Source organism: Nyctereutes procyonoides, unplaced genomic scaffold, assembly GCF_905146905.1.
Source record: "Nyctereutes procyonoides isolate TBG_1078 unplaced genomic scaffold, NYPRO_anot_genome, whole genome shotgun sequence".
In the NCBI taxonomy this organism is placed as follows: Eukaryota; Metazoa; Chordata; class Mammalia; order Carnivora; family Canidae; genus Nyctereutes; species Nyctereutes procyonoides.
In genome coordinates this window covers 3,001,483-3,018,999 of record NW_026575157.1, presented here as the reverse complement: position 1 = coordinate 3,018,999, position 17,517 = coordinate 3,001,483, and the positions used below count along the sequence as shown (strand labels likewise).

The 17,517-nt window shown below is 39.9% G+C and overlaps 1 protein-coding gene across 3 annotated transcripts in view; it reads right to left on the bottom strand.

The window, feature by feature from the left end:
* Nucleotides 1-17,517, bottom strand: part of CXADR (CXADR Ig-like cell adhesion molecule) — a 122,676-nt gene that overhangs the window by 86,322 nt on the left and 18,837 nt on the right. For all 3 annotated transcript variants that reach the window (XM_055313832.1, XM_055313831.1, XM_055313829.1), the window contains exons 2-6: nucleotides 15,352-15,518; nucleotides 8,840-9,044; nucleotides 2,802-2,957; nucleotides 1,241-1,363; nucleotides 363-501 (exon numbers count right to left, since the gene is read on the bottom strand). In XM_055313832.1, coding sequence (XP_055169807.1) covers nucleotides 363-501; nucleotides 1,241-1,363; nucleotides 2,802-2,957; nucleotides 8,840-9,044; nucleotides 15,352-15,518 — 790 coding nt within the window. The remainder of the gene's footprint in view (nucleotides 1-362; nucleotides 502-1,240; nucleotides 1,364-2,801; nucleotides 2,958-8,839; nucleotides 9,045-15,351; nucleotides 15,519-17,517) is intronic.

Here is a 17,517-nt window from a genome sequence, read left to right as displayed (position 1 = left end):
TTCTATAAACTACCTACATCAATTGATACTATCAGGTCTTTCTTTTTAAACCCCAACACCTGCTCCTTTTTTGAAAACTTCATGCCTGCGCACTTTATTGGGAAGACAGTCTTGAGATAAGCATTTTGCAGTGGCTCTTAAAATAGGATTTAAAATTAGGGCGGGAGGGAGGGCACAATGGAGGTTGATTCTGCACACTTGAAATTGCAAGTAAAAGCTTTCAAATGTATTGAAGGGAAGAACTACTACAGCTTTTATCCAGTTCTTATGGGGTAAATGCTTCAGATGGTTAAGAGAACTAATGCTCTAGAGATATAATAAAATTTGGTTTATAGCAGCCAACTCTTGTGTCACTTTATTACCTGATATCATGATGAACTTCCTTTTCATATTTTTCTTCTCTGCGCTTTTTACGACAGCAAAAGACGATAAGCCCAATGAGCACTAGAGCAAGCAAAATTCCTACAACAGCTCCTGCAATTGTTCCAGCTCTATTTGAAGCTAGAATAAGATGTTAACAAGAAAATAATTAAGAATAAAAAAAAAATTCTGTATCTAGTCATATTGAAGGTAAGGATACACACTGATGAACTGATTTCATTGCATATATTAACTTTAAGAGACAAATTAATGAGTTTTTGGACCAGTGGGAAAATTCACTGAAAGAATTTTCTTCTGAACTGTGTATATAATCTATTTCAAGCATAAAAATCATGCAACCAGACTAAAAGATTTTAATATTCACAGCTATCTTGGTTGGCATGTAAGAATGTTCTTTTTTTCTTTTTTAAGATTTATTTATTCATGAGAGATACAGAGAGAGAGAGGCAGAGGGAGCTGGAACGGACTTCCTGCTGGGAACCTGATATGGAACTCGATTGCAGGACTCCAGGATCATGCCCTGAGCTAAAGGCAGATGCTCAACCACTGAGCCACCCAGGCATCCTGGCATATAAGAATGTTCTAAATAGCTCATACTTATAATGGCTAAATATGATACAGGAGTCAATTTGACAACTCTTACCTTCGTAATGTCATTACATAATGGAGGCTTTATGAATATAGTGTTTTTTTCCCCTTTCCATGACTTAGAATAGCTAATAACCAAGCCACAGACTGCTTTGCTCAAAGTTAGCATCCCCTTGCCCTCTAAAAACACACTTGCTGACTGAACCAAAGGAAGCTGCATAAAGACAAAAGAAACAAACTTTGTCACAATAGACAGAAAGATGGTACTTACGTGGAACAACATTCAGGCGTAGCTGGCACTGATCAGAGCCTACTCGGTTTGTGACTGTACAACTGTATGTCCCAGAGTACTCAGTAGAGGCATTTTTTATAGATATAACAGGTGAAGTCATATCTACAGAAAAAAAAAAGGGGGAGAGTGTGTGGTAAAACCCATCTTTACAATATTGTATTGCTAAGTTTTTAGTTAAAGGCAAACCCTACTGAAGCTTGACAATCCAGGTAAAAGTGAGGCAAATTGAAGCAAGGTACCGAACAAGTTTCCAAGGAGATGTGCAGGTCTCCAGAATGCAAACACGGTCTACTCCTGAACAATGGCAGGGGGGATGGTGGGGGATGAGCAAGCATATAAGGATTCTGATCCCTTGAACAGTTAAAAGATCAGGGTATAACTTTTTATTCCCCCGAAATGTAATTAAAGATTTTATTTATTATTTGAGAGAGAGTGTGCATGCCTGAGGGGGGAAGGGACAGAAAGAATCTTGAGCAGAGTCTGTGCTGAGCCTGGAGTCCAAGTGGGACTCCATCTCATGACCCTGAGAACACCACCTGAGCCGAAATCAAGAGTCCAACGATCAACTACCTGGGTGGGCTACCCAAGTGCCCCTAAAATGAAACCATAATTAGCCTACTCTTGACTGAAAACTTCACAGTAATTTAAACAGTCGATTAAAACGTTTCGTATTATGCATTCTATACTGTATTCTTAAAATATTAAGCTAGAAAGAAAATGTTACTAAGAACATCATAAGGAAAATACATTTATAGGACCCTCTGTAAAAAAATTCATGTATAAATGGACCAAATAGTTCAAGCCTGTGTTGTTCAAGGACCAACTCTAATTGTCCACCAGTTCATTTGTATCACAACCCAGAGTTAACCATGACTGCCTTAGCCAGGGAAAGGGTTGGCTGAAGCAGAGCCACATTAATTATAAAAAATATTGGGGCACCTGGCTGACTCAATTGGTAGAGCATGCAACTCTTGATCTCAAGGTGGTAAGGAGTGTGAGAACCACAGTGGGCAAAGAGATTTAAAAAAACAAAACCAAAAAATTCCAACACGTAAAGGCTCTTTGAAGCAGCGAGAAGATTTCAAAACCTATTTTATCCCCACAGATGGAAGAAATATACAAAACAAAGTCAGAAGGGGTCATATACTTTGGTCTCTTAGTTTGAGAAAAGGAAAAGGTGTGGAGAAATCCTACTTCAACATGAATCTAGGCAAAACATTCAAAATCTTACTTATTATAACCAAGCCATTATCTATATTATGATCATTATTTTCCACCAGTATTACTATCAACTAGAAAATATATAAGTAACTATAATATCCTAAGCAGTAAGATCATAAAAATATTTTCATTAATTCTATATGACACTAAGTTGTCATTGTAAAACACTGAATTATTCTCATGGAATCTGACTGCTCTGTACATTAATGGGAAGGTATCAGGGAATTTAAAAATATGTATACATGTACACACATACCCCTACTACTATATCTAAGTCCAAATCAACAGCATATAGTACAAATCTTAATATCACCGATACCTGTTGACCACGAGGGGGGCGTTTTCTGTGAATTGGACAATTTTTGCCATTCATATTGTAACGGAAGTGAACCTTCTTTTGGTTCACATTTTAGTTTAAAGTCATTTCCAATTTCTTCTGATCCATCAACGTAACATCTTATACCTGAAGGCTTAACTGAGAAAAGAATAAATTGTAACTTTATACAAGAGAACAGAATTTATGTTTGCAAGAATTAAACATACAGTATTTTGCATAACCACTGACTCGTTATCATTTGGTCCTGAGTTTAGCTGACAAGACTGAAAGACTATAATAGGTTATCAACATCAGTTTACTCAGCTTTTTTAAAAAAATATTTTATTTATTCATGAGTGACACAGAGAGGCAGAGAGAGACACAGGCTCCTTGTAGGGAGCCCGACGTGGGACTCAATCCCCAGACATGGGATCACGCCCTGAGCCAAAGGCAGACAGTCAACCACTGAACTACCCAGGAGTCCCAACTCAGCTTTTATTCAACACACAGTGGGCATGAATGAGAGCTCAGGCATCTCAGGTAGAAGCTCTGTGCTCCTTCATTCCAAGGGACACATCTGAAAAAGAAAAGATAGTATAGGCTTGGCCCACTTCAGACCCAAGAAAGCTTCCACCTCCCTCCAATCCTTCCTTATTCTTCTACTCAGTGCTTGACATATAGGTAGTGCTCTGGGAGTACGTGCCATGTCATATCCCTCTTAGTGCTGTTATCTCACCAATCAGGGGACTTTAACCCCAAACGATGCAGAGAAGTGTTAAAAAAAAAAAAAAAAAACGGTAAATCTGAGGTTATATTCCAGATCTCTCTGGATAACTGTTTAGAACAGCTGCTAAACCCCTTACTTGTAACACCCTCCAAGCACTTGAATAACACCTTGGCACTTGATACTCTTCTGCTGAACTTTAAAGCACAATACACATACAATAAAATCAACACCACTGAATCTTGTGAGATGATCACTTTTAACAAATGTACAAGCACCACCATTAAGCATGGCTCCAATCCTCTCCAAAGAAATTTGCCCCATACTGACCTCTGAAACCACAACCCTGGTCCCAGGCAGCCACTGATCAAATTTCTATCACACTACAGATTTGGTCTGCTTCTTCCAGAGTCATATAAATGAAAAAATACACAATTACATTTTTTTTGGTCTTGTTCTTTTTATTCCCTGTGAGGCTTATGAGACTGATATATACACTTGTACAGGTCAGTAGTTCATTCTTTTTTAATGCTGAGCTGTATTCTGTTGATGCACAATAAACATAAGTTTGCTCATCCATCCTTCTACTGATGAACACTCTTTCCAGTTTTAGGGCTGGTGTTAAAACTCAATCAGCTAAACTGAACAGGAACAGGCGTGCAGTCTGTCACCTGCAGGCTGACGCACCAGTAAGGAGGGCACCATGAGAAGCTATGGGATGCATAGCTGAGTGCAGACCAAGAAAGGTGTAGCCCCATGCTATATCAGATGCTATTTCTGAGCCAGGATTAACGAGAGGTAGGGATTCAGGTGGAGATGAGGGCCGTTAAGCAATGTAGTACCCTAGGAAAAGATGAGTAGTGCAAAGTGGGGGCATCACTGGGGAGGCAAAGAGGAATAGTGTTCCCCATGAACAGCTGGCTTTTACTGTATGTCTTCCCAGTCAGATAAATAGCAGGACTATTTTTTTTAGTCTGAGCTAATTTTTATCCTTTCAGTCCTGGATGGGCTTTCATGCTTTCACTGCTATGAAAATGTAAATGGATTTTACAGTTTTGTGCTATTACAAATGCTGCCTGAACACCTGAATGCTATGTAAATATTGATACATATTTTTCTTTTTCTTGGTGATTCCTGGGTCATATATGGCAAGTGCATATTTAACTCAGTAAGAAACATTCAAACTGTTTTCCAAAGTTGACCAAGAGGACTGTTGGGGAACATCTTTAAGAAAGGCTGTCAATTATAATCTCCTTCACACATATTTTTTTTTACACATTTCTTGATAATACTTAAACCTTTTATTTCTCCACTCTATCTCTTACTGCCTGCACCTTTTAATAAGGATGAACACATGCATTTAATTGCATTGATGACTTGCCTAAGCAAATGTGTTTCTTTTTCAGATTGATCAATTGCCCTGGGGACTACAGCAATTAGACTTTTTTTTTTTATAGATTTTATTTATTCATGAGAGACAGAGAGAGAGGCAGAGACACACAGAGAGGCAGAGACACACAGAGAGGCAGAGACACAGGCAGAGGGAGAAGCAGGCTCCATGCAGGGAGCCCAACGTGGAACTCGATCCTGGGTCTCCAGGATCACGCCCTGGGGTGAAGGCAATGCTAAACCGCTGAGCCACCCAGGCTGCCTGGTAAGATAACTTTTATTCATGGCCTATATTGAAAGAAAGATAAAAACCACAAAGGAACACAGATAAAGTCTTATCTTCTCATGTTTCTTTGGCCTGGGGGTTCCAGGATACCTGTTCATAGCCCCCAGAACATTTGTCTCCCATGATCATTAGCACAGCCAATAGTCCTTCTCAAGAAAAGGTGCATGTCCAACGACTTGTAGGTGGGTAGCATCCCTCCAGTGTAGTAACTGTACTCCACACATGTATTGCACCATCACCCATTCATACTAGTGGCCTACATCAGTCTACAGGAGAAATATCTAAATTCCCATATAGGACAGGATATACTTTTGCTGTTTTTTTGCTTGGATGAAAATACTCTGCTCTCTGGGCTCAGACCTAGTTTGTAGCAACACAGCTAAACACACCAATGTTGGAATTGTTGGTAAATATGGGACCTGTCATAGTACCTCCCTTCAGGAAAATGGTAAACAAGATTGAAATAAACCAGCACACCAAATACATGTGCTCCTTAAGTGGCAAAACCAAGATGAAAAGATGAGGTGTGGGGATCTGGCATTATGGTTCCTGCATGAGAATAGTAGCCAATGGTGCCTGGACCTATACAACACCACTTCTGCTGTCACAGTCAAGTCTGCCATCAGAAGACTGAAGGAGTTGAAAGACCAGTAGAAGCCCCACCATTTGAAACACTGCTAGCCTATAATAAATGGGTTAATTTATGGAACAACAACAACAAAAATACCCTGACTCCAGGTGAAATCATGCATAGAAATGGATGGGCCAAAGTTTGAGGACAAACAAAATATTTGCATAAGTCTCAAAATGGGTCCCAAGACACAGTGTTTTTAATTAGAAAAAATAATCATGTTCTGGTGGAGAAAATTTCTATAAAACTAAACCTATTTCAAAATAAAAGATGGGGGAAAAATGCCCTGCCTTTACCAATGGCTTCCAAATCCCTCAGTCCCGTAAGGGCCAGTATTCACCCAGCTACCCCACAAACTGTTGGGTCATATACATCCAGGAAATGATTGTCATTCTTCTCTTCAAGACAATCCAACCTGTTCATAACAGAAGGTCTCAATAATATGCCCTTTCAGAGGTCCTGGGGGAAGGCCACATATTAACCCTTAATCAATTCCCTTTGTTACTGAGCTGCATCCACATGAACTTTTGGCATATCTGGAAGAGCAGGGCAGTCTCTGGCAATGGGGCAAGCCATAATAATCCTTCACTCTTCACACCCAGGCAACTAACAGTCATCCCAGTTCATGTCCACACAAGCACACAGGGATCAATGAATAAACCTCATTATTCTGTGAATGCCATGGTGGCATCTCCTCCAGATTCCCCCATAAGCAAATCAAGGTATTAGGCAGAGCTTCCAAGTGAACTGAACTCCATTGGACAAAACAGTCCAGTCTCTAGAGAGCACTTCATTTTATCTTTCTTCCAGACAATCCAAGCGGATTTCTCAGGTAAAGCTAACAGATAAGCTTCCATCCAACTTTCACTTAGAAGAGAAAATTCTGATCGTTTTTCCCAGGAATAGCCATGGCTTATCCAAAAACATGGAAGAGAGAGCTACAGGAAATTCTCCTCCAGCTCTGACACAGCCTCTCAGAGTATTAGTCATCCCCACTGCTCCTCAGCAATCACTCTTTCTCCTCTTACTCTCCACTCAACCCCTCCCCTTCCTCCTTGGTTTGGATTCACAGCTTGCTAGGCCATGGTGATCCCCTACGGTGGTAACAAAAGGAATTACTGTGTCAGTGCTTCTCATTTTTCCCTTGTGAGGTAGGAGATGCTGGGTTGTGAGGTTTGATGAAAAAGGGACATTTCTCCTATATGGCAGTCATGGCTGCTGTCCTGAGTGTGCTTAGTCACATTATGGGCCAACCATTATTACTGACTCAGGTTCCTTCTAGGATATAAAGCTGCCTTGTGCTATAATGATCTCGTCAGTCGGGACCTCCAAATTCAATCCAGAACCTGGTCCTATGGAACCATAACACATGCCCACACATACTGTGCTTGTTCACACCATTTCTGGAAACGCACACTAACTGCACTCTTCCCAGTATACCTGCCCATCTCAGGGTCCACAACAAGTAACTGTGGTAACAGGCATAGTCTGACTGGTACATTATGGACCAGTTAAAACTCCATATATATCCTAACTCAATGCTTCCTGGAGAGAGTGTTAGTGCTAAAAGAAAATACACAGAGTTATAATCCAGGGTGTGCCTGGGCCTGGAGTAAGAGTTCAGATAAATTATTAAAGTTCTACCTGCCTTCACATTTATGAAAAAGAAAGGTAACTCCATGTTTACTAAATGTAGACATAGAAATCTAGAATTCCCAACATTACCAGATTCCCTCTCCTGGTTCCCTTGGCTTTTATACCACAGAAGACATTTTGAACTAGTGTCATTTAAGATGAAGTGCCTTTTACCAGGACTCCCTTATGTGCCCATTCAACAATGCTGCCAGTGGAAGGCAGCCTTACCAACCAAGACAACCCCTGAAGTTGCCATTTGAGTGCACAAAAATCCACATTCTTTTTTTTTTTTTAAATCCACATTCTTGTTCCTAGTCTCTACCTGCTCTGATATGCATTCTTTAGAAAAGACTGATGTTCTCAGTAAGCCTGGAATCCAACACATCTTTTTTCCATCCTCCTCCCACCAATCAGTTCTCTAAAACAAAAGGAATGAGGTAGAGTTGATGTAGGGAGAGAACCTCAACGATTAGTTATTTCCAGGAGTATGGTAGACAGTCCTAGCAATTCAAACTTCCTACACAAAGTGGGTCTCCAAGTGTAAGCCAAAATAGGAGACCTTAGGTCACAAAACAGGGTAGTGTCCGGTCATAAACAGAGCTAGACAGCTGTGTTTTTCTACATAGCAGCCATTGTACTTTTGCACACAATAAGTCTTTGGAAGTATATATATGAACCATAACCTTTCAGTTTCTCAGTTTGAAGGAGTTAAGAGTATACACAACCACAGAATCTAAAGAATAAACACTGCAGTCTGACAATTTGTTGATCTCCTCCTTAACTGTCATAGAGACAACAAGACTTCCTAGTGGTCATCTGTCTAATCCCTTTAAGGATGAAAAGCAGTGATGTTCAGGGAGGCTAAACGGTTATCTGATGTCTAGTGGCCTTATTTCTTTAATATTCCTTCTATATTCCATCTTCTCTGTTCTAAATATTCTATCATAAAAATCATTTATGAAAGTTACATAGTTTGAAAAAAGCTTAAAGTGCCCATAACAAACACCTTTGAACTGAATGGAATAAGACAGAGACTTATAATTAAATCTCATGTTTCAAAAAAGGGAAGATGAGGCCCAGGAAATGAAGAGATTCTATTTCATTCTTAAGGCAAATCTGAGAATAATACAAAAAAAACCCTGGATCTCCTAATGGCCGGCTTAGGGCTCTTTTTTCATATCACAAAACTCCTTCATTTGCCTTTAAACTTTTATGAATTTCACAAAGAAGCCGGTCACTTCTTAAGTTCTTAATCCAAAAAAGGGCAAGTTTACGTTTTATGTTATTTGAGGGCATTAGAATTACTTCAAATGCTGCTACTACAGAACCCAGTTGTATTACTTTGTTAACAAGTTGCACTGATACAAAAAACTTACCAAGAACTGTCAGCTGAATCTTCTTATTTCCAACACCAGGAGCTTTTTTCACTTTGCACTGGTATGTGCCAATATCTGACAACCGTAAATTGGTTACATTTATTGATGCATCACCAGATTTGAGATCATTGCTTGTAAAATGTACTCGTCCTTTCAGATCTTGATAGTAGTCGTCATAAATTTTGTCTCCAGAATATAAAATAATCTTAAAGAAAACAAAAATAAGACAGGGAAAAGAAAAATAAGCAAACCCTCTGTCTCATTAAAGGAGTTCTGGATACACCATGGTACTTTGCAGGATCCAAAAAAAGAACTAAATACAGTATTATCAGGAAATCTACAATTATTCAAATCAGAGATTAAGAAAACAGAGAGCTCATGGGTACCTGGCTGGCTCAGCTGGTAGAGCATGTGACTCTTGATCTTGGGGTTGTAAACTCAAGCCCCATGTTGGGTATAAAGATTACTTAAAATCTTGGAGGTGGTGGGCAGCCCTGGTGGCGCAGTGGTTTAGCGCACTGCAGCCGGGGTGATCCTGGGACCGGATCAGTCCCACATCGGGCTCCCTGCATGGAGCCTGCTTCTCCCTCTGCCTGTGTGTGTCTCTCTCTCTGTGTCTCTCATGAATAAATAAATTAAATCTTAAAAAAAAAAAAAAAAAAACCTTGGAGGTGGGGTACCTGGGTGGCTCAGTTGGTTAAGTATCTGCCTTCAGCTCAGGGCGTGATCCCAGGGTCCTGGGATCAGGCTGTGTGTGTGCGCACCTGCACATGCAGGGACGGTGTCCTCTGCTCAGCAGAGAGCCTGCTTCTCCCCCTGCCCTTACCCTCCACTCGTGCTCTAATAGATAAATCTTAAAAAAATAAAATCTTGGGGCACCTCAGTGGCTCAGTTGGTTAAGCATCTGACTCTTGATTTCAGTTTGGGTCATGATTCCAGGGTCCCGAGACTGGGTCCCACGTCAGGCTCTGCGCTGTGGAGCCTGCTTGAGAGTCTCAATCTCTTCCTCCCTCCCTCCCTCCCTCCCTCCCTCCCTCTGGCCCTCAACCCACTCACATTCTTTCTCTCTCTCAACAGTAATTTATTAATTAATTAATTTAAAAATAAGAAATAAAATCTTTAAAAAAAAAAAAAGAAAAGAAAACAGATCAGTAGGATCCTTGAATACAGCCGCACACCTTCAGTTTAAATAGAAAATCAGGAGCCACTCAGCAGTAGACCTGAAGAGGCTGCTGGCAGCAAGAGCAGCAGCTCCAAGAAAAAGAAAAAGCTGTAGAGGCTATCCTAGAAAGATCAGAATGGACATTTACCTGGTAGGGCATAACCCATGTGACATTTCTCAACTCATTCCTTATATCCCAATAAAAACAAATTCGTAAGAAAAAATACATAGGAAAACAAAGATTCAATCTAAGTAATACAGCCCCACATAAGAGAGAGATTTAGACTGGGCAAGAACACAGATGTGTGAATTCCTACACACACTATTTTTTAGCTATCTCAGAGCTTGCAATGTCAATTACATGTATGTCAACCAAATGAATAAAATCCAGTAAACACCACCACCCCTATTCCCCCAAAAAAGGCTTGTGATAATTTCCCTGTGCAATCTAACAACAAAAAAGACAACAATTTTTCTAAGTGAGAGACACTAGCGGAGTCTAGACTCTAAAAGACAAAGTCATTTAAAAAAACAAAACAAACAAACAAAAAAACAACACCTCAAGATGTGTGGGCCCTGGTTAGCAGGACCTTAAAACTAGTCTTTTTTTTTCTTTTTTTTTAGATTTTTAAACTTTTGTTTATTCATGAGAGAGAGGCAGAGGGAGAAACAGGATCCTCCCGCAGCGATCCTCAGACTCCGGAATTATGTGCTGAGCTGAAGGCAGACACTCAACCACTGAACCACCCAGGCATCCCTCAACTGGTCTTCTGAGGCTAAGAGTAAAGACCTCTTTCTAGTTTCACTGAGTTTTTTATTCCTAAGATTTTTATTTATTTATTTGAGATAGAGAGGGAGAGGAAGAGAGAGCACATATGCGCACGCAAAAGCACGGGGAGTGGCAGAGGTAGAAGGAAAAGCAGACTCTCCATGGAGCAGGGAGCCCCAATACAGGGCTTTGATCCTAGGACTTGGGGATCATGACCTGAGCTGAAGGCAGATGCTTAACTGACTGAGCCACCCAGGTGCTCCTCCACTGAGTTTTCTAAGCCACTGTTACAGGCTTTAATGGGAATAACTAAAGGCTAGATTTAGAGGGAAAATAAATTCTGTATTAAACTTGGCTTGGAAGAGAATGACAATAGTCACCTCTTCGACCAAAATTAACATTTTTCACATTCGTTAATGAAATCCTATACTCTGGTTTTCTGAGACCCAAGGTTCAAAGAGTAGTGGAATCAAACTCAACTAATAATCAGAGAAGAAGACTACAGTTTATATTCTGGAAGTAATTTTTATCTGATATGTTAATTACAGACAGTATAATCAGAATTAGTGTCTTCTGCAGAAATTTCTTGATGGCAAGGACTTGTGTTCTTTTTGTTATCATCACTTCCACTGTCATGCTAACCCCACACCTTGTCTACTAGATTTTTAAATTTGTGTATTAAATGTCTATATCTAGGATGCACTCCCAATACCAGTTTGCTAAGTAAATAAAAGCAGCAGTTGAAAGGTCCACAGCTGACTTACCCTAAGAACACAAGTCATTACTTTATTGGCTTGCTCATCTTCTTGCCCACACTGACTTGTCAACAGCAACACTGCACTCCTCAGATGAGGCTGTTCTTCATCTGCATTTAACTACTGACTCTCTTGTTCAATCTACTGTATTCAATTCCTCATTTTGCTACAAACACACCTTAGCAGTTTTTTAAGGAGAGTCTGACAAGATGTGTCTTCACTGTTATTTTGTACACTCTCTTAATATTTTCCCAGGAAAACAGTATTACAAATGGTTGTCATGCAGTGGAGAACTAACTTTTACCAGGCCAATTCTGATTCTTCACAACCCTGCAATGATAGTGGCACCATCCACATTTAACCTGTAAGCTGAGGAGAGCAGTGGCTCTCACAGATCAACTTTTGCAAAGTCCCACAGCTAAGATGCAAACCAGATCCATTTGACTTGGTACATTGATTGACTTGGTACTGACCTTATTAATTTTAACAGCACTTTTAAGCTTACAAAATCCTTATGCATACAGTATTTCAGTGAATTCTTATGTCAACTCTGAGAGGTAGGTGTCTTTGTTCCTATTTTACACATGAGGGTAGAGGCTTATGAAACACAAGAGGTAGTATGGGGTCAGGCAAAGGATAATAAAGTGCAGTAGGGGATCCAGAGAGACCTCTAAGTTCAAACCCCAACTGCAGCTGTTGGCAGCTGTGTGATCCTGAGCCTCCATTTCCTCTTCTTCACACACCTAAAAATTTTCATTTTAGGGTGCTGTTTTAAGGCTTAAATAACTATACATAATTAAAACATATAAAACACCGGCCAGCACATAAGTGCATAGTACATGGTAACTGCTGACTAAAGAGTTCACACAGGAAACAAGGATGGTAACTTCTTCAGCCCTGTCCCCGCTACAGTGACTACTAGCTTAACTAAATTAAAATGATGGCTCAGCTAACAGAAAACATAGCTGAAATTCTATGTGAAAGCAACCCCTTCTGCATCAATCTTTCCCTATCCGTTTTACCTTTCTTTTTGGCTGAATTTTACTGTCTTTTAAATTAGACTAGGTTTTTGTTTTTTTAAGCTTTTATTTCTTTATTCATGAGAGACACAGAGAGAGAGGGACAGAGGGAGAAGCAGGCTCCGTGTAGGGAGCCTAATGTAGGACTCAACCCCAGGTCTCCAGGATCACACTCTGGGCCGAAGGCGGCGCTAAACTGCTGAGCCACCCAGGCTGTCCCAGACTAGGTTTTTAACACAGAAATGGACACTAAAACCCAGTTCCTACTTTCATAATTATCTCATAAGTACTGTAGCCAACAAAGCTGTGTCTCCCACTCAGCCCAAAAGACTTTGGGTTCTCCTTCCAGGAACGGACATGCAAGGCTACAGGGCATACTGTGCTTCTCGGTCTCTAGATGTACCTTTTCACAGGGCTTCTTCACTCTTTAGTCCTCAGCTGTGAAGCATTTAAAACTCATGCTCTCCATTCATTCATATGAGCCATGGGAGCAGTCATGGGCTCTAAAGAGGGGTCAGGATGACCCCTGCACTGCCATGGAAAGACAGGAGGAGGAAAGAAGACAAGTAGGGAGGTACACAGTAGCTGGCTAAGTAGACAGAATGAGTCAGGCTCTATTTTGCTTACAGAGACAAAATGAAGTTCCTTTTGGTAGCAGAATCAGGGCAGAGTTAAACCTTTGGAGGCAGTGGCCCTAGTCACTCACTTGGGAAAGACGTTAATTTTTTCCTTCACAAATACATGATGGGTAAACTGCCTGAATTTGCCAAAAACAATAATTATCTAATTGCACTGTTCAGTCATTAAATGGCTTAATAACCTTGTCTTTGCTATGGACCATAAATTAAAAATTTTCTCTTCCAAATGTATTACTATATTCCTGTAAATATTTGAACTTGTTTCTCTCCCTGGTCTAATATAATTTGTTGTTTTTTAGAATTAAATGTGTCAGACAAAGCTAACACGAAATATTCTAAGTGAAATATTTTGGTACCATTAAAAGACAAAGTATGATATATGTATTTGGAGATGAGATTAGTGGACAATTTTCCTCCTTTATGCCACTTTTGGCTCTCTAGGTGTTTTTTTTTTTAAATACAGCATGATTTTATTTATATCATTTTTAAAAACAGTTGCATATACTGTTTATCATGAGTTAACAACTTCAGAGCAGAGCACGAAAATAACACAAACTTCAAGATGGTAAAACCTTCAGTGGGAAGAGGGTACTTCCCATGGTATTTGTATATTCTTTACTCTGCTTGGACCTGGTTTCATGGGTGTTTCTTCTGCAAACAATCATAAAAATCTTGTATTCACATATGTTAGTCTCTCTTTTGTGTCAGTAGATAAAAAGAAGTAAAGTGGGATTCAATGAATAATGAGGAGGAATGAATCATACATAGCCATATTTCTGTAATATATTTGAAAACCAAAAATAGAAAAAAAGGTTTTCAGGTCGTAAGAGAACATAAGCCTTAAAAGAAACATTAGGCTCTTACTGCTTTGTTTTTTGTTTTGTTTTGTTTTGTTTGGAGATTTTATTTATTTACTCATGAGAGACAAAGAAAGAGCAGCAGAGACACAGGCAGAAGGAGAAGCAGGCTCCATGCAGGGAGCTCGACATGGGAGTCGATCCCAGGACCCCAGGATCAACACCCTGGGCAGACGCTCAACCGCTGAGCCACCCAAGAGTCCCAGGCTCTTACTGCTTTGTAATTAGAAAAACTTCTGTAACAATATTTTGGTACTTCATTTTTTAAATTTAAGATTAAATATTTTATAAATTGTCCTGCCATGATGACCTTATTTTACTCTTTAAGAAATTCACGGGCAGCCCAGGTGGCTCAGCGGTTTAGTGCCGCCTTTGGCCCAGGGCCTGATCCTGGAGACCCAGGATCGAGTCCCACGTCAGGCTCCCTGTATGGAGCCTGCTTGTCCCTCTGCCTGTATCTCTGCCCCCCCCCTGTCTCAAACAAATAAATTAATAAAATATTAAGAAAAAAGAAGAAATTCATTATTCAGGATATTTAACTTGAAGAATATGGAAAATAGACTGCTGTGTTATGCACTTGCATTACACTGTTACACTCGATGACCCTTATACTGGTAACAGAATCCTTGTGTTAAAAACTGAATTCTGGGGGATCCCTGGGTGGTTCCGTGGTTCAGCCCCTGCCTTTGACCCAGGGCGCGATCCTGGAGTCCAGGAATTGAGTCCCGCGTCAGGCTCCCGGCGTGGAGCCTGCTTCTCCCTCTGTCTGTGTCTCTGCCTCTCCCTCTCTCTCTCTCGGTCTATCATGAATAAATAAATATTTTTTTAAAAAATAAATAAAACTGAATTCTGAAAAAATATTAAAAAATAAAATGAAAACCAAAAAAATTAAATAAAACGAAAAAAATCTGAATTCTAGTTCTTCACAAAGTCTAATCTGCTTGCTGTCCCCAACACATTATTCATATTCCTATCATGCTATCTATAATGCCTGCTCCACATACCCCTCCCACCACTCCCTGATTCACATTTCCAACTCCAGATTTACAGAATTTTCCTAAGTTCCTCTTCTTCCTTAAAGCCTTCACAAAGAAATCCTAAGGCCACTTTTCCATTTCATTCCATTCCATTACACATGTGTCCTCACTTTCCATTAGAGTGACTGCCATCCTCACCCAGATCACAAGCCTGAGAAGCCTGGGGCTTTCTATGTAGCTTCCCCATCCCACCCTAACCCACATGATCACATAGTGATGGACACCTAAGAAGTACCACTGGACATCTACTAAGAGAGCAAGCACTTAAAACTTACCACTTGGTCCACCTTCTGATTATCAGCTGGTGACAGCAGCCACTCGATGTCCAGCGGTCCCTGGTCTTCTGGACTAAGGGTAAATTTGCATGGCAAATAAGCAGTTTCCCCTTTGGCCTTTTCAATCATCTGTTCAGGAGTAGTGATACTCAAACTTCTGGTGAAATCTGGAGAAAGAAACATGCACATGGACTAAGCATCTGTTGTCAGGTTGGCAGCATACCCAGGAGAACAGAATGTGGCAGGAACAGAATGAGAATGGGACCAGAGTGATGAGGTTCAAACTCAGTGTTCCCCAGTTTTTAGTCTGTGTCTTTGTAGAAATGGAATGGCAATATTAATATCATCTTATCTGATATAGTTTCCTTTAGGAGCATTGTGAATCTCCCATCGCTATATGAAATACAAGCTTCCATTAGTAGAAGGTATTCTACATCCAAGCAGATGTTTAAAAGTAAACTTAGGGCAGCCCGGGTGGCTCAGCGGTTTAGCATTGCCTTCAGCCCAGGGCCTGATCCTGGAGACCCGGGATGGAGTCCCAAGTCAGGCTCCCTGCATGGAGCCTGCTTCTCCCTCTGCCTGTGTCTCTGCCTCTCTCTCTCTCTCTGTCTTTCATGAATAAATAAATAAAATATTTTTTGAAAAATACAAGTAAACTTAGAGTCTAAAAGGTCAGTTACGTCATACTAACTCAGGGCTATATTAATTCATACTTGCCACAGACACACACTGGTAACTCTTGTTGCTGGGGCATATGCTGATGAATTTTGATGTTTTTCTTTTTCTTTTTAGGATTTTATTTACTTTTTTTTTTTAATTTTCTTTTATTTATTTATGATAGTCACAGAGAGAGAGTCCTTTCTGCTTTATATTGACTTTATATTAAAAGTCCCATTTCTGCTTTATATTGACATTTTAATGTGAATACTGCTACAAAAAAATTAAGATTTTTAAATGGCTTTCAATATTTCTTCTAAAAAAATGTTTAAAACATCCAACTGCTCTTCAATGTGTTCCCCTAGAAATGAATTAAAAAATCCCAAGATTGTACAAAACAGTTATTGGGTTTCCTAGCAACACTCAAGGGGTTCTTTGCACGGAGGTATAGTTTTGCAAGTGTTCAAGTACCCAACAGTCACAAATTAGAGGAGACAAAGGCTGACCCTTAGTCCCATGCAATGTCTCTGGGGATTTTTTCCTAGTATGTGTTGCCCAATTCTATTTATGTAGCATATTAGGTGATCATTTAACTTGCAAAGTACCTGCAGGTTCAAACATGGCCTGAACACTACCTCAAATAGCAAATCTTATCAATTTATTCAAGCTTATATTCAGTATGATGAAATATGTAGAACATTATGAACCGCAAGCATTTGCAGAATCCAGTTAAGTGCTCAGCACTGGATTAAAGAAGTAAACAAACTAAAACACATCCCATTTTGGCAGTGACTGAAATAACATCTCCCAGTTTTCTAGGTGTTTTTTATCTCCAAATTTCAAACACTTGGATCTTCCAAACTTCTCTCCTGTCCAGTCTGACTTCTGTTGGAGCATCAAAACAAAATAAGCTCATCAAAGTATTTTTTTGGCTTTGAGGTTGTCATCTCCTCCAAACATTACAAGATCTCTTTCTGCCCTAATGGAGTAGAACTGGAGATACTGGAAGACACTATTCCTCCAGCAGGAAGGCAACATTTTGAACTGGTGACTGGTGACCTGCTTTGATTTCTTTAATGGACTTCAAGGTTAAGCTACACATTAACCTGGATGGTCTTCAGGTATTTTTTTCTTTCTCATAATCTTAAAATCACTGGAAAATGGAAAGTGCTTATGAAACTTTATGGCTGATTTAAAAAGACAAAGAAGTAAAAGTGAGACTTTTCAATAATGTTTTAAGTAAAGTCTTAAAAATAGAGAACACCAGGGGAATCCCTGGGTGGCTCAGTGGTTTAGCTCCCGCTTTGGCCCAAGGTGTGATCCTGGAGACCCAGGATTGAGTCCCATATCAGGCTCCCTGTGTGGAGCCTGCTTTTCCCTCTGCCTCTGCCCCCCCCCCTCTCTCTGTGTGTGTCTTTCATGAATAAATAAAATCTAAAAAAAAAAAAAAAATAGCACCAAAGCGATGAAGGAAGAAAACACAAATTTAACTGCCATTAGCTCAGAAAA